The sequence below is a fragment of the Cadophora gregata genome (assembly GCF_030347475.1).
Source record: "Cadophora gregata isolate MNR1 chromosome Unknown scaffold_5, whole genome shotgun sequence".
Classification (NCBI taxonomy): Eukaryota; Fungi; Ascomycota; class Leotiomycetes; order Helotiales; family Ploettnerulaceae; genus Cadophora; species Cadophora gregata.
In genome coordinates this window covers 824,511-839,817 of record NW_026695928.1, presented here as the reverse complement: position 1 = coordinate 839,817, position 15,307 = coordinate 824,511, and the positions used below count along the sequence as shown (strand labels likewise).

Sequence of the window (15,307 nt, the reverse complement as noted above, 5' to 3'; positions counted from 1 at the left end):
AATGAGGGGTTTTTATCTGAAAAGCGCCAGGAACTTGACATTCTTCGTTGTACTAATATAATTTACCTTGTCTAGCGGGGGGGCATTCTTCCACTCTGACTTGCTGAGAGGACACTTGCAACGCCAGGCTCAGCTGGATTAGTTTTGAGTAGCAGCGGCGGCAGCTGCTTAAGGCAAGATGCGACAAAGTTGACGTGGGCTCTCATGCGGTTGGATCCAACGAGAAGACTAGGAGCACAGGATACAGGGTTTCTAGGGACGACAGTCCAGCCACCAGTCCCCGCCAAGAGCCAAGAGAGCCAAGAGAGCCAAGCAGAAACAAGCCTTTCTCTCCCGAAGGACCTGCGGCAGGGGAGATATTATTGGATTGGAACACAGGTAACCCCACAACCACCTCATTCATGTCCTGGTGTCTCGTACTCCACTGTGGGGACTTGCGCTGCGCATCGTCAACAGAAAAAGAGGCATGGAGGCATCTGCGCAAGGTTTGGAAGCTATATGTAGGGGTTTTCGGCTTTATTGCATCAAGAGGAGCTTGACGCTCCATGTGTAAGCAGATCTCTCCGCTTTAGTAGGTCGCGCTGGACACTGAGCAGTTGGAAGAGTCGTAGGGGAGAGGGGAAAATGCGATGGAGTGTGCAGGAGTATATTGAATACTATTCTGAGAGTGTTGAGACTTTGGTACTTTGGAACGGTTGGACACATGTGCGAATTACTATGTATATCTGCCGGGCTCAGCCAGGGCTGCTGATGCTAATAGGCACTTGCCTCTGAAAATAACACATGCAGAGTCCCAGGGCCTAAGACTGCGGCTTGTAGTAAATAACCAATTCTTGAGAACGGACATTTTGAAAAAAAGACCTGAGACTTGACGATCTAACACTTTTTCTTGAACAGGGTAATACTCGTTATGTCTTGGGGGTCCATGATAGGTACTTTAGGAGTTACTGGGTACCTAGGTAGGTACGTAAGGTAAGGTAAGGTAGGTAGGTATACCCGTGTCATTGATCTCTTTCTTATCACGTGCACTGAATCCGCCTGCTTGCCAGGGACCATCAAAAACCACCTAAGCATCAGATTCCTCCTGAGTATTATTACTCCCTTGGATCCGAGCGATGTGACCTACAGGGTCAACTGAAGCTTTTAAAGCAGACGAGCTTCTTAGGGAGGTCTTTGAGGCCTGTGATGTCACGTGCCTGCACGGAATCCGATGGAGCACATAGGGTACCAAATGGAATGGAAGGTACCTTAAGTAATGGCGCTGCTGTAAGCCCGGCATTACCGTACCTGATCTTGTCGTCTCCTTGTCCCGGCCAATTATGTCCGGTTCACGCTTTTCCCCGGAATGCAATAGCACTCAAGTGTTACCAGCCTACGGTAGATTTACCTTACCTTACCTGCGACCGACTTCGGCCGTGGCATCACGGTCACAGGTCGTGCTTGTTGGCCGCGGCTGCCGTCAGGTTGTGCCCAGTCCAGACCAGACCAGACCGAGCAGTGCAGCAGCTCAGCCCAGCACAGCAAAGCGCCCAGCACAGCAAAGCGCCGCGCACACTCCACACCACACCACAATACCACAGAAGTGTTCATCTTTCCAGCTAATGCATGTGGTGACATTTGTTGGTGTTCTGTGGATGCTGGACGTGACTCTTGGGTATCTTTTCTTCTCTAGGACATGGCGTAAATCGCATTACAGTATCAGTAGGTAAGGTAATGATAGGCTGTAGATAATGCTTGGGCGACATCGAACCAAATGGCTTCTTATCTCTACTGCACGCCGTTGTTCTTCGAAAAGATAACTTGGGATTTAGAAGCTTCAGATTGTCTCCTCTCTTGGCTCTCGGCACGTCCGAACTGCCTACAATACCTAGCGTAGGAAAGTAATGTGTGGACATGCTAGGTAATTTATGATACCTACCTAGGTACCTTACCTAGGTATGAGATGATATGATAGAGCGAGCGCCTCTGATTCCATTTGTCTGATCGCTTAGGAATGCACTTCTGTTAGTGCGGCCAGGGGTCTCCCACGTCGCGATAACAATTCCCCGCCATTTTCCTTAAACCTTGACCTTATCTTCTGACCGCGTGCATGCGCGACGTACAATTGGCTCGATCGATGGTATCCTGCGAAACTCTCTCGATAACCTGCCGCCGCCGAGTGCTCTGTACGGAGCAGAGAGATGGGAGAGGAGAGGATAGCTCTTCAGTATTGTAGAAGGCCTGGGCCGCGGCGATTCTGTCTCATCTCATCTCATCTCATCTCATCCTTTTTCTTATCTGCTCGTCGCTGCACCCTACCGTAGCCTTGTCTGGCTTACTCCGCACCGCACCGCACAACCTCAATGACAGAGTATAAGAGAACATCGTACTCCGCGATCTTTCGGGGTTTGCCATCCAGCACATTTGAAGTTGAAGTCTCCACACAGCATACGTAGATTTGAGCCCATCGCAGCCCGCAACCGCTACAATGTCGTCAGACGATGAGAAGAAGGGGTCCTCTCCAGCTGTCTCTGCCTTCGACGCTCCTGTCTCAGAAGGGCAAGTGGTCAAGAGACGCTTTCCTGGCTTCAGCCTGCAGGTTCGGCAAGAGGAGAGCAGCTTCGCAACAACGAAAAGTGCCAGCAATGCCGATTTCGACCCAATCCCTCCTTCCAAACGTACATGGAACTGGGGCGCATATGTTGCCTACTGGATGGCCGATGCCTGGGCTGTATCGAACTGGGAAGTTGGTGAGTTGAGTTGAGGGATCTTCTCTCTAGATCTTCACCATCTGCTCTGTGGTGAATCGTGCTACCCGAGAACCGATACTAAGGCAATGCTTTGCATTTAGCTAGTTCCATGATTGCGGTTGGTCTCGACTGGAAAATGGCAATTGGTGCATGTGTCCTTGGCAACACCATCATGGGACTTGTCATTACTGTTAACGGCCGCATGGGTGCAATCGTCAGTACCTTCCAATCTTCCCCTCTTTACTGTAAGCTAAGCGAGCTTATTTTGAACAGACCCACGCTCCGTTTCCCGTCCTCTCACGCATGCCTTTTGGGTACTACTTCAGTTACTTCGTTGTGCTCTCACGTTGTGTACTTGCCATCGTCTGGCTCGGGTTCGTTTTCCCTGTTGGTCATTCTGATCAGTAAAGAACTGACCTTGCCAGGGTCCAAACAACAACTGGCGGACAATGCATGTCTGTCCTATTGACTGCTATATGGCCCAGCTTCGCGAAAATTCCCAATCACATCCCGGATGATCAGGGTATTAGCACTTCGGGCATGATCGGCTTCCTGTTGTATTTCCTGCTTCAACTGCCCTTTTTGTGCATCCCTTACACCAAGGTATTTCGGCCGTATAGTCAATTGAGAGCCACATGACTGATAACCACAGGTTCAATACTTCTTTGCCTTCAAGAGTGTCATTGCCCCGGTATGCCCAACATTTCTTGCCCAGACATCCCCGTTACCATACGATTTGACTCCTAAAGCAGAACCTTACGCTAATATTATGCTTAGATCTGCTTCCTTGCGATCTTCGGCGATACTTTGCGCAGGGCTGGAGGAACAATCAGCAACAGTATAGTCATTACTGAGGTCAGCCCTCTAAGTCTTGAAATTTGGCAGAGGCTTGGTACTAACAAGTAAAAAAGGGCACTACTAAGGCTGGATCAGCACTCACATGGGCATTCTTTGCGAGTGAGTACACGCTGTCTCGATATTGGTCCTCTAGAGTACCGTACTGATTGCACTTCCAGATCTCAACGGTGTCTTGGGAAATTACGCCACCTTGGGTCTTAATATAGCGGATTTCAGCAGATACGCAAATAAGCCCAGTGCACAGAATGTCCAGGCTCTTGTTATTCCTTGTATCTTTACGATTGTTGGCCTCCTTGGGATCTTCACTGCTGCCGCCGCCGAGTCCGCTTATGGCCATGGTAGGTACTGGCGGGAGCCCGCTCTCATCTTTTTGAATATTCCAATCCTTTCCAGGTGCATGTATCATTCTGTTCTTCGGACATTTAAGATGCAGTAACACTAACCCCTTTTGTTATCTTAGTCATCTGGAACCCGATCGAGATCATAGAGCTGTGGATGGAATCAGGTTCTCATGGAGGGCGTGCTGCTGCCGCTTTTGCAGCCATTGGCTTGATCATCGTCACTTTGGGCATCAATATCTCAGCCAATTCTATCAGCGCAGCGAACGACTTAATGGCATTCTGCCCCAAATACATCAATATTCGCAGAGGACAGCTTCTTGCTGCTGTCATTGGTAGCTGGGCCTTTGTCCCGTGGAAGATTCTCGCATCAGCCGCGAAATTCCTGGCTTTCCTGGGGGGCTATACTATCTTCTTAGGCCCTATGACAAGTATACTTATGTGCGAGTACGTGTTCCATGGGGCGTGAGAACTTCCTTCTTGCATGTTCAGTCTCGCTAACCTTGCTCGTAGCTACTTTATTGTGCGTCGGGGAAATGTATCCGTGCCGGACATGTACAACTTTCATGGCATGTATCGATACTCGCCTAAATATGCTACAAATTGGCGTGCGGTTGCAGCCTTCTTCATCGGCTGTGTTCCACCACTCCCCGGCTTTGTAAATAATATCGTCGTGGCAGGACTTAGCACAACCGGTGTCTCAATCGGAGGTCAACACTTGTAAGTAATTCCACGTGCATCTCACTGCAGAGAGGCTGGCTGCCATCCATTTTTTGGAATAGAGCTAACACTTCTAACCATAGGTTTGCCATTGGATATGTGTACTCATTCTTCGCGGCTGGGACATTCTATTGGCTGTTCAATCGTTTCTTTCCACACTCCGAGTCAATTATGGACCACCCCGAGCTGGGCGAAGATATCATTGCTGAAAACGACCTCAAAAATGTGGAGAAGAAGCGTGCGGATCGGGCAGCAAAGAAAACGAGTGTTTTCACGCGCATTTTCGAGGTTTGAGATTTTGTCATGGGAACAATTATTTATTGTTGTAGGGCGAGCGTTAGGCACTTTTGTCTGGTGTAAATCTGCTATCGCCATACGCGATCGGCTATAGTCTTTGCAGTGGCGAAGGAGTACTCGTATATTTGTATAAATACAATTTTAGACTTTTATCTCTCTGCCGGGCTGTGTGGTTGGGACGGTAAGCGAGTAATGCTGTCCTCGAAACGTTCGCACACTTCAGGAGTATTGGTCAGAGCTATACAGTTCAAATATAACCTGGGACTAGAGATCGCACGATATTCCTGTTTCATTCAGAGCTCGGTTTATATTTTCTGAATTTTATAACTGCTGAAATATGATAATCCGATCCTAGGGAACCTGGGAGTAAGACCTGTTAGGAGATAGAGTTCTGGGTTGTATTAAGCTTAATTGTTGAAGGTATACTAAAGCTGTGGTTTCTCCCGAGTTCTGGGTTATATCAAGCTTGATTGTTAAAGGTATACTGAAGCTGTGGTTATATATAGCGGCCCTTAAGTAGCTCCTTCCTTAACACGCCCCCCCTAAAACAAAGATAATACTATCCTCAGTATAGATATAATCGAAGGTCGAAGAGGAATAGGAGGGAGTCTCGGGAGAAAGCTATAGCTAACTCGACTGGGTAGACTAGAGGTTGGAGAGTAAGTCGAATAAGGGAGATGCTCGAGATCGCTTTAAACCGTAGAAAAGGCGAGTTTCTTATCTATCGTACTACGTCTCGGAGGTGGAGGAGATGCTCGAGAGCGCTTCAAACCGGGGAATGGCGATATCCTAATCTGTCGTACTACGTCTCGGAGGTGTAGTCGCGTTTTATACGTGCGGCGCACGGAAGCTTGTTACCCTGCTCGATCAAATGGAATTGCTACTATGTTAGGAGACAGAGTTCTGGGTTATATCAAGCTTGATTGTTGAAGGTATACTGAAGCTATAGTTTCTCCCGAGTTCTAGGTTGTATCAAGCTTGATTGTTGAAGGTATGCTGAAGCTATGGTTATATACAGCGGCCCTTGAGTGGCTCCTTCCTTAACAAGACCTTACATGGATCCAAGTAAAACATGAACCACATATCCACAGCTCAATCCCTCGAACATCAGACACTTTGCTTCATCATGAATGGACAAACTGCCCAAGCCGACATCTTTCGATGGGTGAAATCCTCTGAAGATGTTTTGAAGGAAAATGAGCTACAGCTCAACGCCAGAGCCACTTAGCATCTTCGTGGAGAAGTTTTAGTCGGCATAGACACGGGGAGAGCACTGCTGGAATAGAGTGGTGGTCTTGTTGTGCATGCTTCCTGTTCTTGTGCTGCGTTCTCTTGGCATACATTAAACCGCTGTCTTTATAGTCGAAGTTCATCTCTTTATTTATTTTGCTCTTACGTTGAGGTGATCAATATAGCAGTTACTTAATACCAGTACCTTCTTGATATCGACGATAGCATAATGGTAGATAGTAAATGTCACTTCCTGAAAACATACGAAGCAATTGACAACGCGACCAAACTATTGATTAAGATGGTTTCAATGACTCAAGAAGACACTTCGGCGCTTTCTAGTCTTCGTGCAGAATCAAGTGGCTATGCACTCCTCGCCACTCGCCCTGTTGGCTTTATTCGGGCGACTTCATGTTTCATATATCCACAGTCGTGCCTGCGTGCCATCTCCAAGCTCTATGGCAGGTTAGTACACTCGTTTCGTACTTGACAAATGACACTCGTCGCCGGAAGCCTCCCTGCGAGTACGTGGCACGGCGACTGTTACAAATATCTCAAGTTGTTAATCCTGCTTCAGCTTTATGCTTACAAAGTGATTTTATCGCAAAATTGATGACTCCTCATAGAGTTTGGATTGTATCAGTGTTGAAAGGAAGTCCGCAGCATGAAATCATGCTTATCCTCTGCCCGCCCAATCGTGCAAGACAACCTACCCTGCCTAGGTAGGTAAGGTACACACTTCTCATCCATCATAATTTTGAGGCAAACAAAGGGCATTTTTGACGAGCTAAAATTAAGATGTCATAAAGCAGCAAAAGCGAGCTGTAACCATGCGACACAACGTATTTGGTTAGGGAGGTGGACCATCGAAAATTGCTGCAGAATACCCGGAACAGGAAAGCGACAGTTGAACGACTTCATAAGTAGATAGGGAAGCTAACTATCCCAAGACTTTTTGTAGCATGTTCATTGAGAAGCTGAGTTAGACTGTCGACCTGTTGGATTTGAAACAGAAACGGCGAATGAATATGGAGCAGGATCAAGCCGTTTCCAAGCAGAACAGGCCAACGAAGAGGTTAAACAAGCAACCATCCAAGCCATCGAGAAAATGAGACAGGGAACATCAATCATGCCTGTGAGTCGCACCGATTGCGCCTTGTCAGCTGAGTGTGTAGTACCAATGACAACAAGATTCACAACAGTCGCCATTATCTTCGCAACCACCCTATGAATCAGGAGATGCCAAAATCTAATTGTGAAGAGGTTCCAATCTCAATTGCTGCCTCTCTGTTGTCTTAATTACGAGATAGTTGAATGGAGGCAACTGACGAACTGGTGTTGTATTCGCTTAGTTGTGTGTAGTATGGCCTTGTCTTTCCCTCTAATTATCACTTGTAAACTACTGAGATCTGCGTTGCGTCCAAATATATAGTACCAATTTCCTTCTTTCATTATTTTCTTCGCTCCGGCCTTACAGTAGCGTCCCACACTGGTCTCCGCCAGGTCTGCATGCTCTGGGCAGTGGTCACAGATTGCGATGGCTTCTTTGAATAACGCAACGGGGGTTTTGGATCGCTGTTCGGCAATCGACGACAGAGAAAATATTACGAAATTGAAGATAAGCCTGAGATCAATCAGGCAATTTCCAGGTAGAAGCCGAGGGGTTTAATGATAAAACAGCTGCGACAAAGATATGAGGTTATATAATATAGAGCTACAAGCTTAATGAATAGCCTAATTTGGGTAAATATCAAGTTGGTCTCCGTAGAAAAAAAAGTGTAGTCCGTTCAAAACCCCTCCCCTAATAACAGGTCTGTACGATGAAAATAGCTGGGCGAAATACAAGACGTCTAATTCCAATCCAAACGTTGCGTGACACCCCGTATACCAGGTGCTGGAAACCCCTACAAATAGAAAGCGGCAAGTCCGACGGAAGCCCCAAGCAGGATGGCAACGATGTGAATGTGTCCATTGGAGCCTGAGTTGGCGGAGATGTACGGGGGTGTAGTGCTGTTCGACTGAGTAGAGGGACAAGAAGGGCCTGGGCAAACAGAAGGCGGAGTTGGTGGACAGTTCGGGCCTGGACATGGCGCATTTGCAGGTGGACAGTTCGGGCCTGGACATGGCGTATTTGCAGGTGGACAGTTCGGGCCTGGGCATTGGGAGCCCGGGGGAGGAGGGAGTGGACAGTCAGGTCCCGGGCATGGTGACCCCGGGGGAGGAGTCGGTGGGCAGTCAGGACCTGGGCATGGCGACTTGACGGGCGGAGATACAGGACATCCTGGACCACTACAGACTGCAGGGCCGGTGACTTGAGCAACCGGGCATGTGACGGTCAAAGTGGGCTTTCCGGCACAAGCATCGCAGACCTGGACGACAGTGGTGAAATTGGGTGGAATTGCTGGTGGAGTGAACTCCTCTTTGCCCCCGGAACATGTCTGCGTAATAGTGAAAGTCTCTGTCTTGGTACCCTTCGCACAGGGTGTCTCGGTCGGACAGACTTGAATATATTCCGTTGTGTATACAGTCGTGTACGGCAGATAGTTTGCTGGGGTTGGGACAGCTACGCCAGGAGCACAGATAGTAATGGTGGAAGTTCCGAGATAGGTACCATTTCCGAGCAAACTCACCACTCCCGCTTGCCGAGCGTGGAGGGCAGCTGCAGGCACGATATCGTGTCTGGACACAGGTCAATATCCACAAATTTATACCATTGAATGGGTAGTATAGCATACGATGGGAACATGTTGAAAGAGTTGTGGAACGAATATTAGCAGGGAAAGCTGAGGACTCTTGAATGAGTGACTAGGGTCAGTTGGCAAGTTGGTTGGTTCTATTACTGTAGGGGGAGAGCTGGCGACTTATAAGTCTATAGTAGGAGCACGATTTAAAAATGGGAATCTCACTCCATACAACACGTATCAGTCACTTGGAATGTTCGGCAGCGTCTAATAAGTGGTATAGCACTAGTGACAAGAATTAAGGATAAGATTATACATTGCCAGATTATTATCGTAATCAATGGGTGTGGTCAAAGTCGCGTCAATGTTCGATGATCATTGTCAAAGAACCAATAGTAAAGGGTTGCTTGTACTTACATTCTTCAAGGAAAAGCGATGACTGGCCAGTACTTCAGAGCCACCAAGAGAAAGAAATGGGGCTAAATTAGTACTGGAATGGCGCTCTCTGGCTTTTGGAGACATTTGAAAGTCTAGCGGTGCATCAAAGTTGTGGACCTGACCTGGCAAGACGAAAATTTGTTTCGATTCAGGCCCACAACGCCTGGAAGAGTGGCAATTACAACATGACGTTCGTATGTGCACTTCCCATGCACTGAGCATTCTTAATAGATATTATACTGACGCAAACATCGTCCAGTTGAGACATGCGACGATAATTGAGGTGAAAGGTTGGAGCCCATTTGGATAAGGTACCTGTATAAGTGACACCATGTGAACAAGCAATGACCACGATTGTTATTACATCACAGGAGGTTCAAGTAGTAGTCTATAGTAGTATAAGCTGTGAACTATTTGGGGATGAGTGTAATGCTCATCCTTAGCTCTGTATCTAAGGTCGACACAGGGAATGAATGTTCATAACATTCACAGCAACCAAAATAACCTAGGGAAAGCAACATGATAATGTCATTGTATATATTACACACCAAACACAGACTTACTCTACGCACAGTGTGTAGAACCTGGATCAGCTGGATTCCATCTACATATATACGAGGGCCGTAAAAGTTTGTTCGTGTCCTATCTACAGTATGCTAGAGGCGCCAGCCTACACAGCATCCGAGGGGTCCTTCAGCTCGTAGCCTGCAACATGACTGCTCCTGGAAAGGGCAATATGGTGATTTATGGAAAAGCGCTTGTTGAAGGACGTGTCGGTGGAGCATAACACGACTGGAATTCGAACAAATAAGAGTGTGAGACACTGCATGCTAGGTTGTGTCAGAAACGTACCGAGTACCTGGACTATACCCCGGGAAGGGGTCGGTTCCTCGATAGGCGTGAAAATTGTGGATAGTGCATATCAGAAATGTCTTGGAGAATGGCGGGGCTAAGAAGCGGCGAAACGCCGATTCGTTGATGAGCGTAGTCTTAGACATCTTGTTCGCAAGCTTGGAGCTCGTTTCCAGTCCAAATGTGTTCCTCAAGAATGAGAAGAAAATATCGAGCTAACAGGCAGATCCAGCATTCTCGATCATGCCATATCTGCCACTACTGTGATTCCTGTCTGAGGAGCATACGAACTGCTACTCATAGTTAGTATGTCTGAACCGAGTGGCCGTTGGTGTTCAAACGGCTACGCGCCTTGGAATGGTAGTAATAAAAAGAGATTGCTGCGCGGTAGATTATGAGTAGAACCTGTACATAAGAAGACCACAGCAACCACACAAATGTGAAAGTCAACAGCATTCACAGTCATTACCTCCATCACTTTGCTTCTGGACGCGAGCCTTCCAAGGCACCATACACTCATTTTGTTTCTGACACTCCTTCTAAAATGCGTTTTCAACCATCAATCGCCGCCCTGTTGGGCCTACTGTCGGTTTCGTCGGCTTCCAGCCTGGAGGTTAAGCGAGATGCCTGCCCAGCTGGTACCGCCCCAGTTGAGGTTATCATCACCACCCAAGTGTACCAGTTCCAGGTCAACATCAACACGTTCATACAGTACAATACTATAATCAACATTAACGGTGGTAAGTGACAGAATCCATGGTTCCCCCATTGGGAGTCGTATGCTAAAGTTGTCACGTGAATTAGGCATCACAATCAATATCAACAACGCACCAACGCAGTTGATCACTATCGTCACCGGAACAACGACTGTCACATCTACTTCTACAGCCACCGTGACTGCAACTACTACAGTGTATGCTATGCTCCGCTAATCTCTCTCTCCAAAGTATAATCATCGGCTGACTTGACGTGCTGGGGACTGTAGCACACCACCGCAGCAATCCGCGGTTACATTCCTGCTATCTCCAGCTGCTCCTGGCCTGAGGAAGGGCCGTCGACAGGTTGCAGGTAATGCCTTTGTCGGTCTTAATGGAGACTTGGTCGGGGACTGTTCAGAAGCTGCCCGTTTCACCATCAGCCAGGGGTTCTTATTCACCCCTGGTGGCCAGTTCTCCACGAGCCCAGGGGCGAACGCTGAGCTATTCGTCCCTCGATTGTCAATTGGGAGTCTGACGGCTTCGTTTTCGTTCACCGACCGCCTAATCTGGACCAACGCTGCCTTCTTTGGTGGCCAGGCCCGATTCTGCATCGCAGCGAACAGGGTTTATTCTTTGTTCAGTCTTGAATCATCTATTGCAAACTGCGTGCTGCAAACTCTCCTTGTTGTTCCCACCGCTGTTTGTGATGGGGTTTCGTCTTCCGCTGGCGTCTCGAGCACAGCTGAAGCATCCAGTAGCACAGCTGACATCTCAACAACCGAGGCCACTTTGGTACCAACCTCTTCAGTCTCCTCTGGCATCTACTCCAACTCAACCTCAGTTGTGTTGCCAACTGCTAGCTCGGAAGTCATTACATCCTCGAGCGCGGCAGAATCGTCCAGTTCCTCGTCCGCGGCTGCAAGTTCGACATCTGAGGCTACAACTGATGTATCTTCTACTGTACAAGCTACTTCTACGATCTCCTCGGATTCGTCAGAAGCTTCCTCTATCACGAGCTTCGTGAGCTCTGATACTTCTGCCGTGAGCTCTGCGGCTCCGTCGAGTAGTACCATCCCCACTACATGCACTGCCTTTGGCCAGGTCTTGGATGTAGCTTCCAATGTATGCGTCTGCAAGGAAGGATTTGATCAGAGCTTCGTTGGCGGTCTCCTCAACTGCGTTTCGAACGTCATTTGCGATTCTGTGTTGGGCCAGGTCCTAGATATTCCTACAAACGCATGTAAGTGCAACATAGGATTTGACACCAGTTTTGTCGGCGGTGCCCTCAGCTGCACCACAAATGTCCTCTGCAATGCCTTGGGCCAGGTCCTAGACCTCGACTCGAACGCTTGTAAATGCGAGAATGGCTTCGACTCCAGTATTGTGGGAGGCGTTCTGTCTTGCGTTTCAAACGTTGTGTGCACCCTTACAGGCCAAGTTCTCGACATTCCTTCCAACGAGTGCGTCTGTTCTGCGGGCTTCGACTCCAGTTTCGTAGGAGGCGTTCTGTCTTGCGTTTCAAACGTTGTGTGCACCCTTACAGGCCAGGTTCTCGATACCGGCTCAAACACCTGCATTTGCGACGAAGGCTTCAATACTACTCTCGTCGGCGGAGTTCTTTCTTGCGTTTCAAACGTACTCTGCACACTTACCGGCCAAGTTCTTGACGTGACGTCAAACAGCTGTGTATGTGCTGATGGCTTCGATTCCGGCTTTCTCAATGGCGCTCTTAACTGCGTTTCAAATACGGTCTGCACCATTCTCGGTCAGGTTCTCAATACGACCACTGGCATCTGTGGGTGTGGTGACGGCTTCGACACCAACACCAATACTGTCACTGGAGTGGTATCCTGTATATCGAATGTTTTCTGTGACCCCACTCTCGGCCTGGTTCTCAACCCCTCCAGTAACGAATGTATATGCGACGGCGGCTTTGATACTATCGATAATCCAGTTACCGGAGTGATCTCCTGTGTCTCGAACGTCGTTTGTACTCTGACTGGTCAAGTTCTCGACCCTGGTTCCAATACTTGCGTATGCGAGAGCGGATTTGATCCTTCACAGGACCCTGTATCTGGAGCTTTGTCTTGTGTCACGAATGTTGTCTGCTCTGCCGTTGGTCAAGTCCTCGACGTTCCTTCCAATACATGTACCTGCGCAGTTGGCTTTGGCGGTACTCCTAATCCCGTTACTGGAGCTCTGGCATGCGTTTCGACCGTTGTCTGTACTGCACTCGGCCAAGTTCTGGACCCAGCCAGCAACAAATGTGCTTGTAAATCTGGCTTTGACGCTAATATTAACACTGTCACTGGAGCCTTGACCTGTGTCTCGAACGTAGCTTGTACTGTTGGGGGGTCTATACTCGACCCTGTTGCCAACGTTTGCAGGTGCAACCCCGCTGCTGGTTTCTTAACCTACGTCGGCTGCATTGCTACTGGTCTGCTTCCCTTGGGATCTTGATTTTGTTTTGACCAAGACGTACGCTCAGGCATTCTTGGCCATGTTTGCACACTGGATTATGCTTCCCTTCTGTAGAGCGCGTTTGGGCAGGTCTTCGATTCTTCCCCTTACAATGTTGCTTAAGTTAAATAGGGTGCTTTTATTGCCCAGGACATAATAAATTCTATACGGGTCCTTTCAGTGGAATAAGAGACTTTTACCCGAGCAATTTACATGATGAGAACATGTTGTTGACATTAGCAAATGTCAATTGATCCCTCCTTGATTTATGCAAACAATGCCTTGGTATCATAATCATACATTCATAGCACTCACCCTTTACCTGGTGTATAGGAAGATTCAATGGCCAGTTCCAGCGTGTTCCTCATGGAAAACATGAGGGATATCCTGCACCTGGACCCAGCCAAGAACGGTAGGGAACAATACTTCATTCGCACAATTATTACATAAGACACGACCTGACCATATGACCATAGATCAACGAGTTTATCAATTCCTCCATGGGACAAGGCCCTGAGGGTTCGGCCAAACATGGAACCTCTGACATCTCATTTTACACGATCTACTGTTTCGCTTGACAACACATGGTAGTGATCATAATTGGTTCCTCAGAACTAGATCCCTAGGAGAAGTACAAACTCTCCGTGCAAGTCCGATTATTTACTTGTTAGTCTGCCATGTTTGGGACAGGAATCCTGCAACATCTATCATCTCTTTCTCACTCCACCAATGCTCCAACCCCGCGTATGACTTGAACTCCACATCCATTCCCAGCTGCTTCAGGGTGTTCTTCAACTGCAAGCCCCACTCGAACTTCATCTTCACATCCAATTTTCCATGGCCAAGGAAAACCGGTACGCTCAAGGACTCTGAGCCGGAAATCCATTTGTTGTCGGCACACTCTAGACCAATCAGTTCTCGCACATAGCTAGTTGTTGCATTTCTCACAGCTGCGGTTTCACTAGCGCTGGAGAGACCCACAGAGACTTTTAGAAATATCTCCTCGATTTGGCGACGAAAAGGCAGCCATCCACTAAGTCCAACGAAAGCGCCCAGGCGCTTCACCAGCCCCCGATGCTGCAATTCCCCTCCCAGAAGGAGAATCAGACCCATTGCAGAACCTTGGCTAAACCCCATAATAACCACACTCCCAGGTCGTTCATCACATTCAGCTATTTGGCCGTCGAGTAGTTCAGCCTCCTGTTGGATTAACCCGGCAAGATACAAAGAGCTCTCTCGCATCCCCTCTAACATATCCATTTCTCCTTTCGTTCTGTCTCCGAAGTCGCTGAGATCAAACCATGCATTTGTTTCTCTGCCGCCAAACACAGTTGTGCTTCTTGCAGCTCCAGTTGGAAATACAAATTTGCATGTAGGGAAAAATCCTGGAAATGAAATTTTCTCATGGGCGACGCTGGAGGTCGAAATCGGGGGAGAACTGGCTGGTGGTGAGAACAGCGCTGGAAGAAACGACTCGGCGAACTTTGCACCTGTCTGGGATGTCCCGTGAAGCAGAATAAGAGTGTTTTTATGAGCGGCAAGGGGCAGTCTAACATATGGTTGAGGGTGAGTAGCCATAATTACTCTGTCGAACCTGACGCTGGTCTGTTAGCGACGGTATTAAGTGTAACGATTTAAGAGCAACTAGCTGTCCTAGCTAGCTTAGTGTGACGATTTAGAGGCATTTCCATAGTTCGGATAGCTCGGTTTGCTATTCTTATTTAGAATAATATAACTCGAGCTAAGCGAGATTACCTTCTCTAACTTCTTATATATTACTCTTTTATCTCCTTTATCTTTTTTCTACTTTAGTTATAAATTCTAAGAGAATATTAATTACTTTTACTTAATATTATTAATATATAAAACTACTATTATTATATAATAATAGCTTTTTATAAAGTAAGTATTATTTTATTTATAACTTTTTATATATTATTTAAAAAGATAGTAACTATTTAAACCTTTTAAATTTCCTTAAGGTCTCTTATTATAAAAAGAGATCT

General features: G+C 47.5%; 5 protein-coding genes across 5 annotated transcripts; 2 read left to right on the top strand and 3 right to left on the bottom strand.

Moving 5' to 3' along the window:
• Nucleotides 1–202: 202 nt before the first annotated feature.
• On the bottom strand, nt 203–547 carry ONS95_011043 (uncharacterized protein; the record flags this gene model as incomplete). Its single annotated transcript, XM_058504637.1, has 1 exon — nt 203–547. The coding sequence occupies one exon, from the start codon at nt 545–547 to the stop codon at nt 203–205; it is 345 nt and encodes a 114-aa protein (XP_058359193.1).
• Nucleotides 548–1,584: 1,037 nt separating this feature from the next.
• On the top strand, nt 1,585–6,370 carry ONS95_011042 (uncharacterized protein). Its single transcript, XM_058504636.1, has 11 exons — nt 1,585–2,729; nt 2,831–2,943; nt 3,003–3,103; nt 3,155–3,332; nt 3,382–3,420; nt 3,507–3,584; nt 3,641–3,686; nt 3,746–3,925; nt 4,048–4,372; nt 4,439–4,645; nt 4,729–6,370. Exons 1-11 carry the CDS (start codon nt 2,468–2,470, stop codon nt 4,937–4,939), a joined length of 1,740 nt encoding a protein of 579 aa, XP_058359192.1. The 5' UTR covers nt 1,585–2,467; the 3' UTR covers nt 4,940–6,370.
• A 1,439-nt stretch (nt 6,371–7,809) lies between these two features.
• On the bottom strand, nt 7,810–9,122 carry ONS95_011041 (uncharacterized protein). The gene is made up of 2 exons (XM_058504635.1): nt 8,908–9,122; nt 7,810–8,851 (listed from the first exon to the last, which is right to left on the bottom strand). The coding sequence occupies exons 1-2, from the start codon at nt 8,916–8,918 to the stop codon at nt 8,077–8,079; spliced, it is 786 nt and encodes a 261-aa protein (XP_058359191.1). The 5' UTR covers nt 8,919–9,122; the 3' UTR covers nt 7,810–8,076.
• A 1,486-nt stretch (nt 9,123–10,608) lies between these two features.
• ONS95_011040 (uncharacterized protein) lies at nt 10,609–13,536 on the top strand. The gene is made up of 3 exons (XM_058504634.1): nt 10,609–10,883; nt 10,948–11,056; nt 11,129–13,536. Exons 1-3 carry the CDS (start codon nt 10,688–10,690, stop codon nt 13,299–13,301), a joined length of 2,478 nt encoding a protein of 825 aa, XP_058359190.1. The 5' UTR covers nt 10,609–10,687; the 3' UTR covers nt 13,302–13,536.
• A 214-nt stretch (nt 13,537–13,750) lies between these two features.
• ONS95_011039 (uncharacterized protein) lies at nt 13,751–14,980 on the bottom strand. The gene has a single exon (XM_058504633.1). The coding sequence runs from the start codon at nt 14,877–14,879 to the stop codon at nt 13,962–13,964; it is 918 nt and encodes a 305-aa protein (XP_058359189.1). The 5' UTR covers nt 14,880–14,980; the 3' UTR covers nt 13,751–13,961.
• Nucleotides 14,981–15,307: the final 327 nt, after the last annotated feature.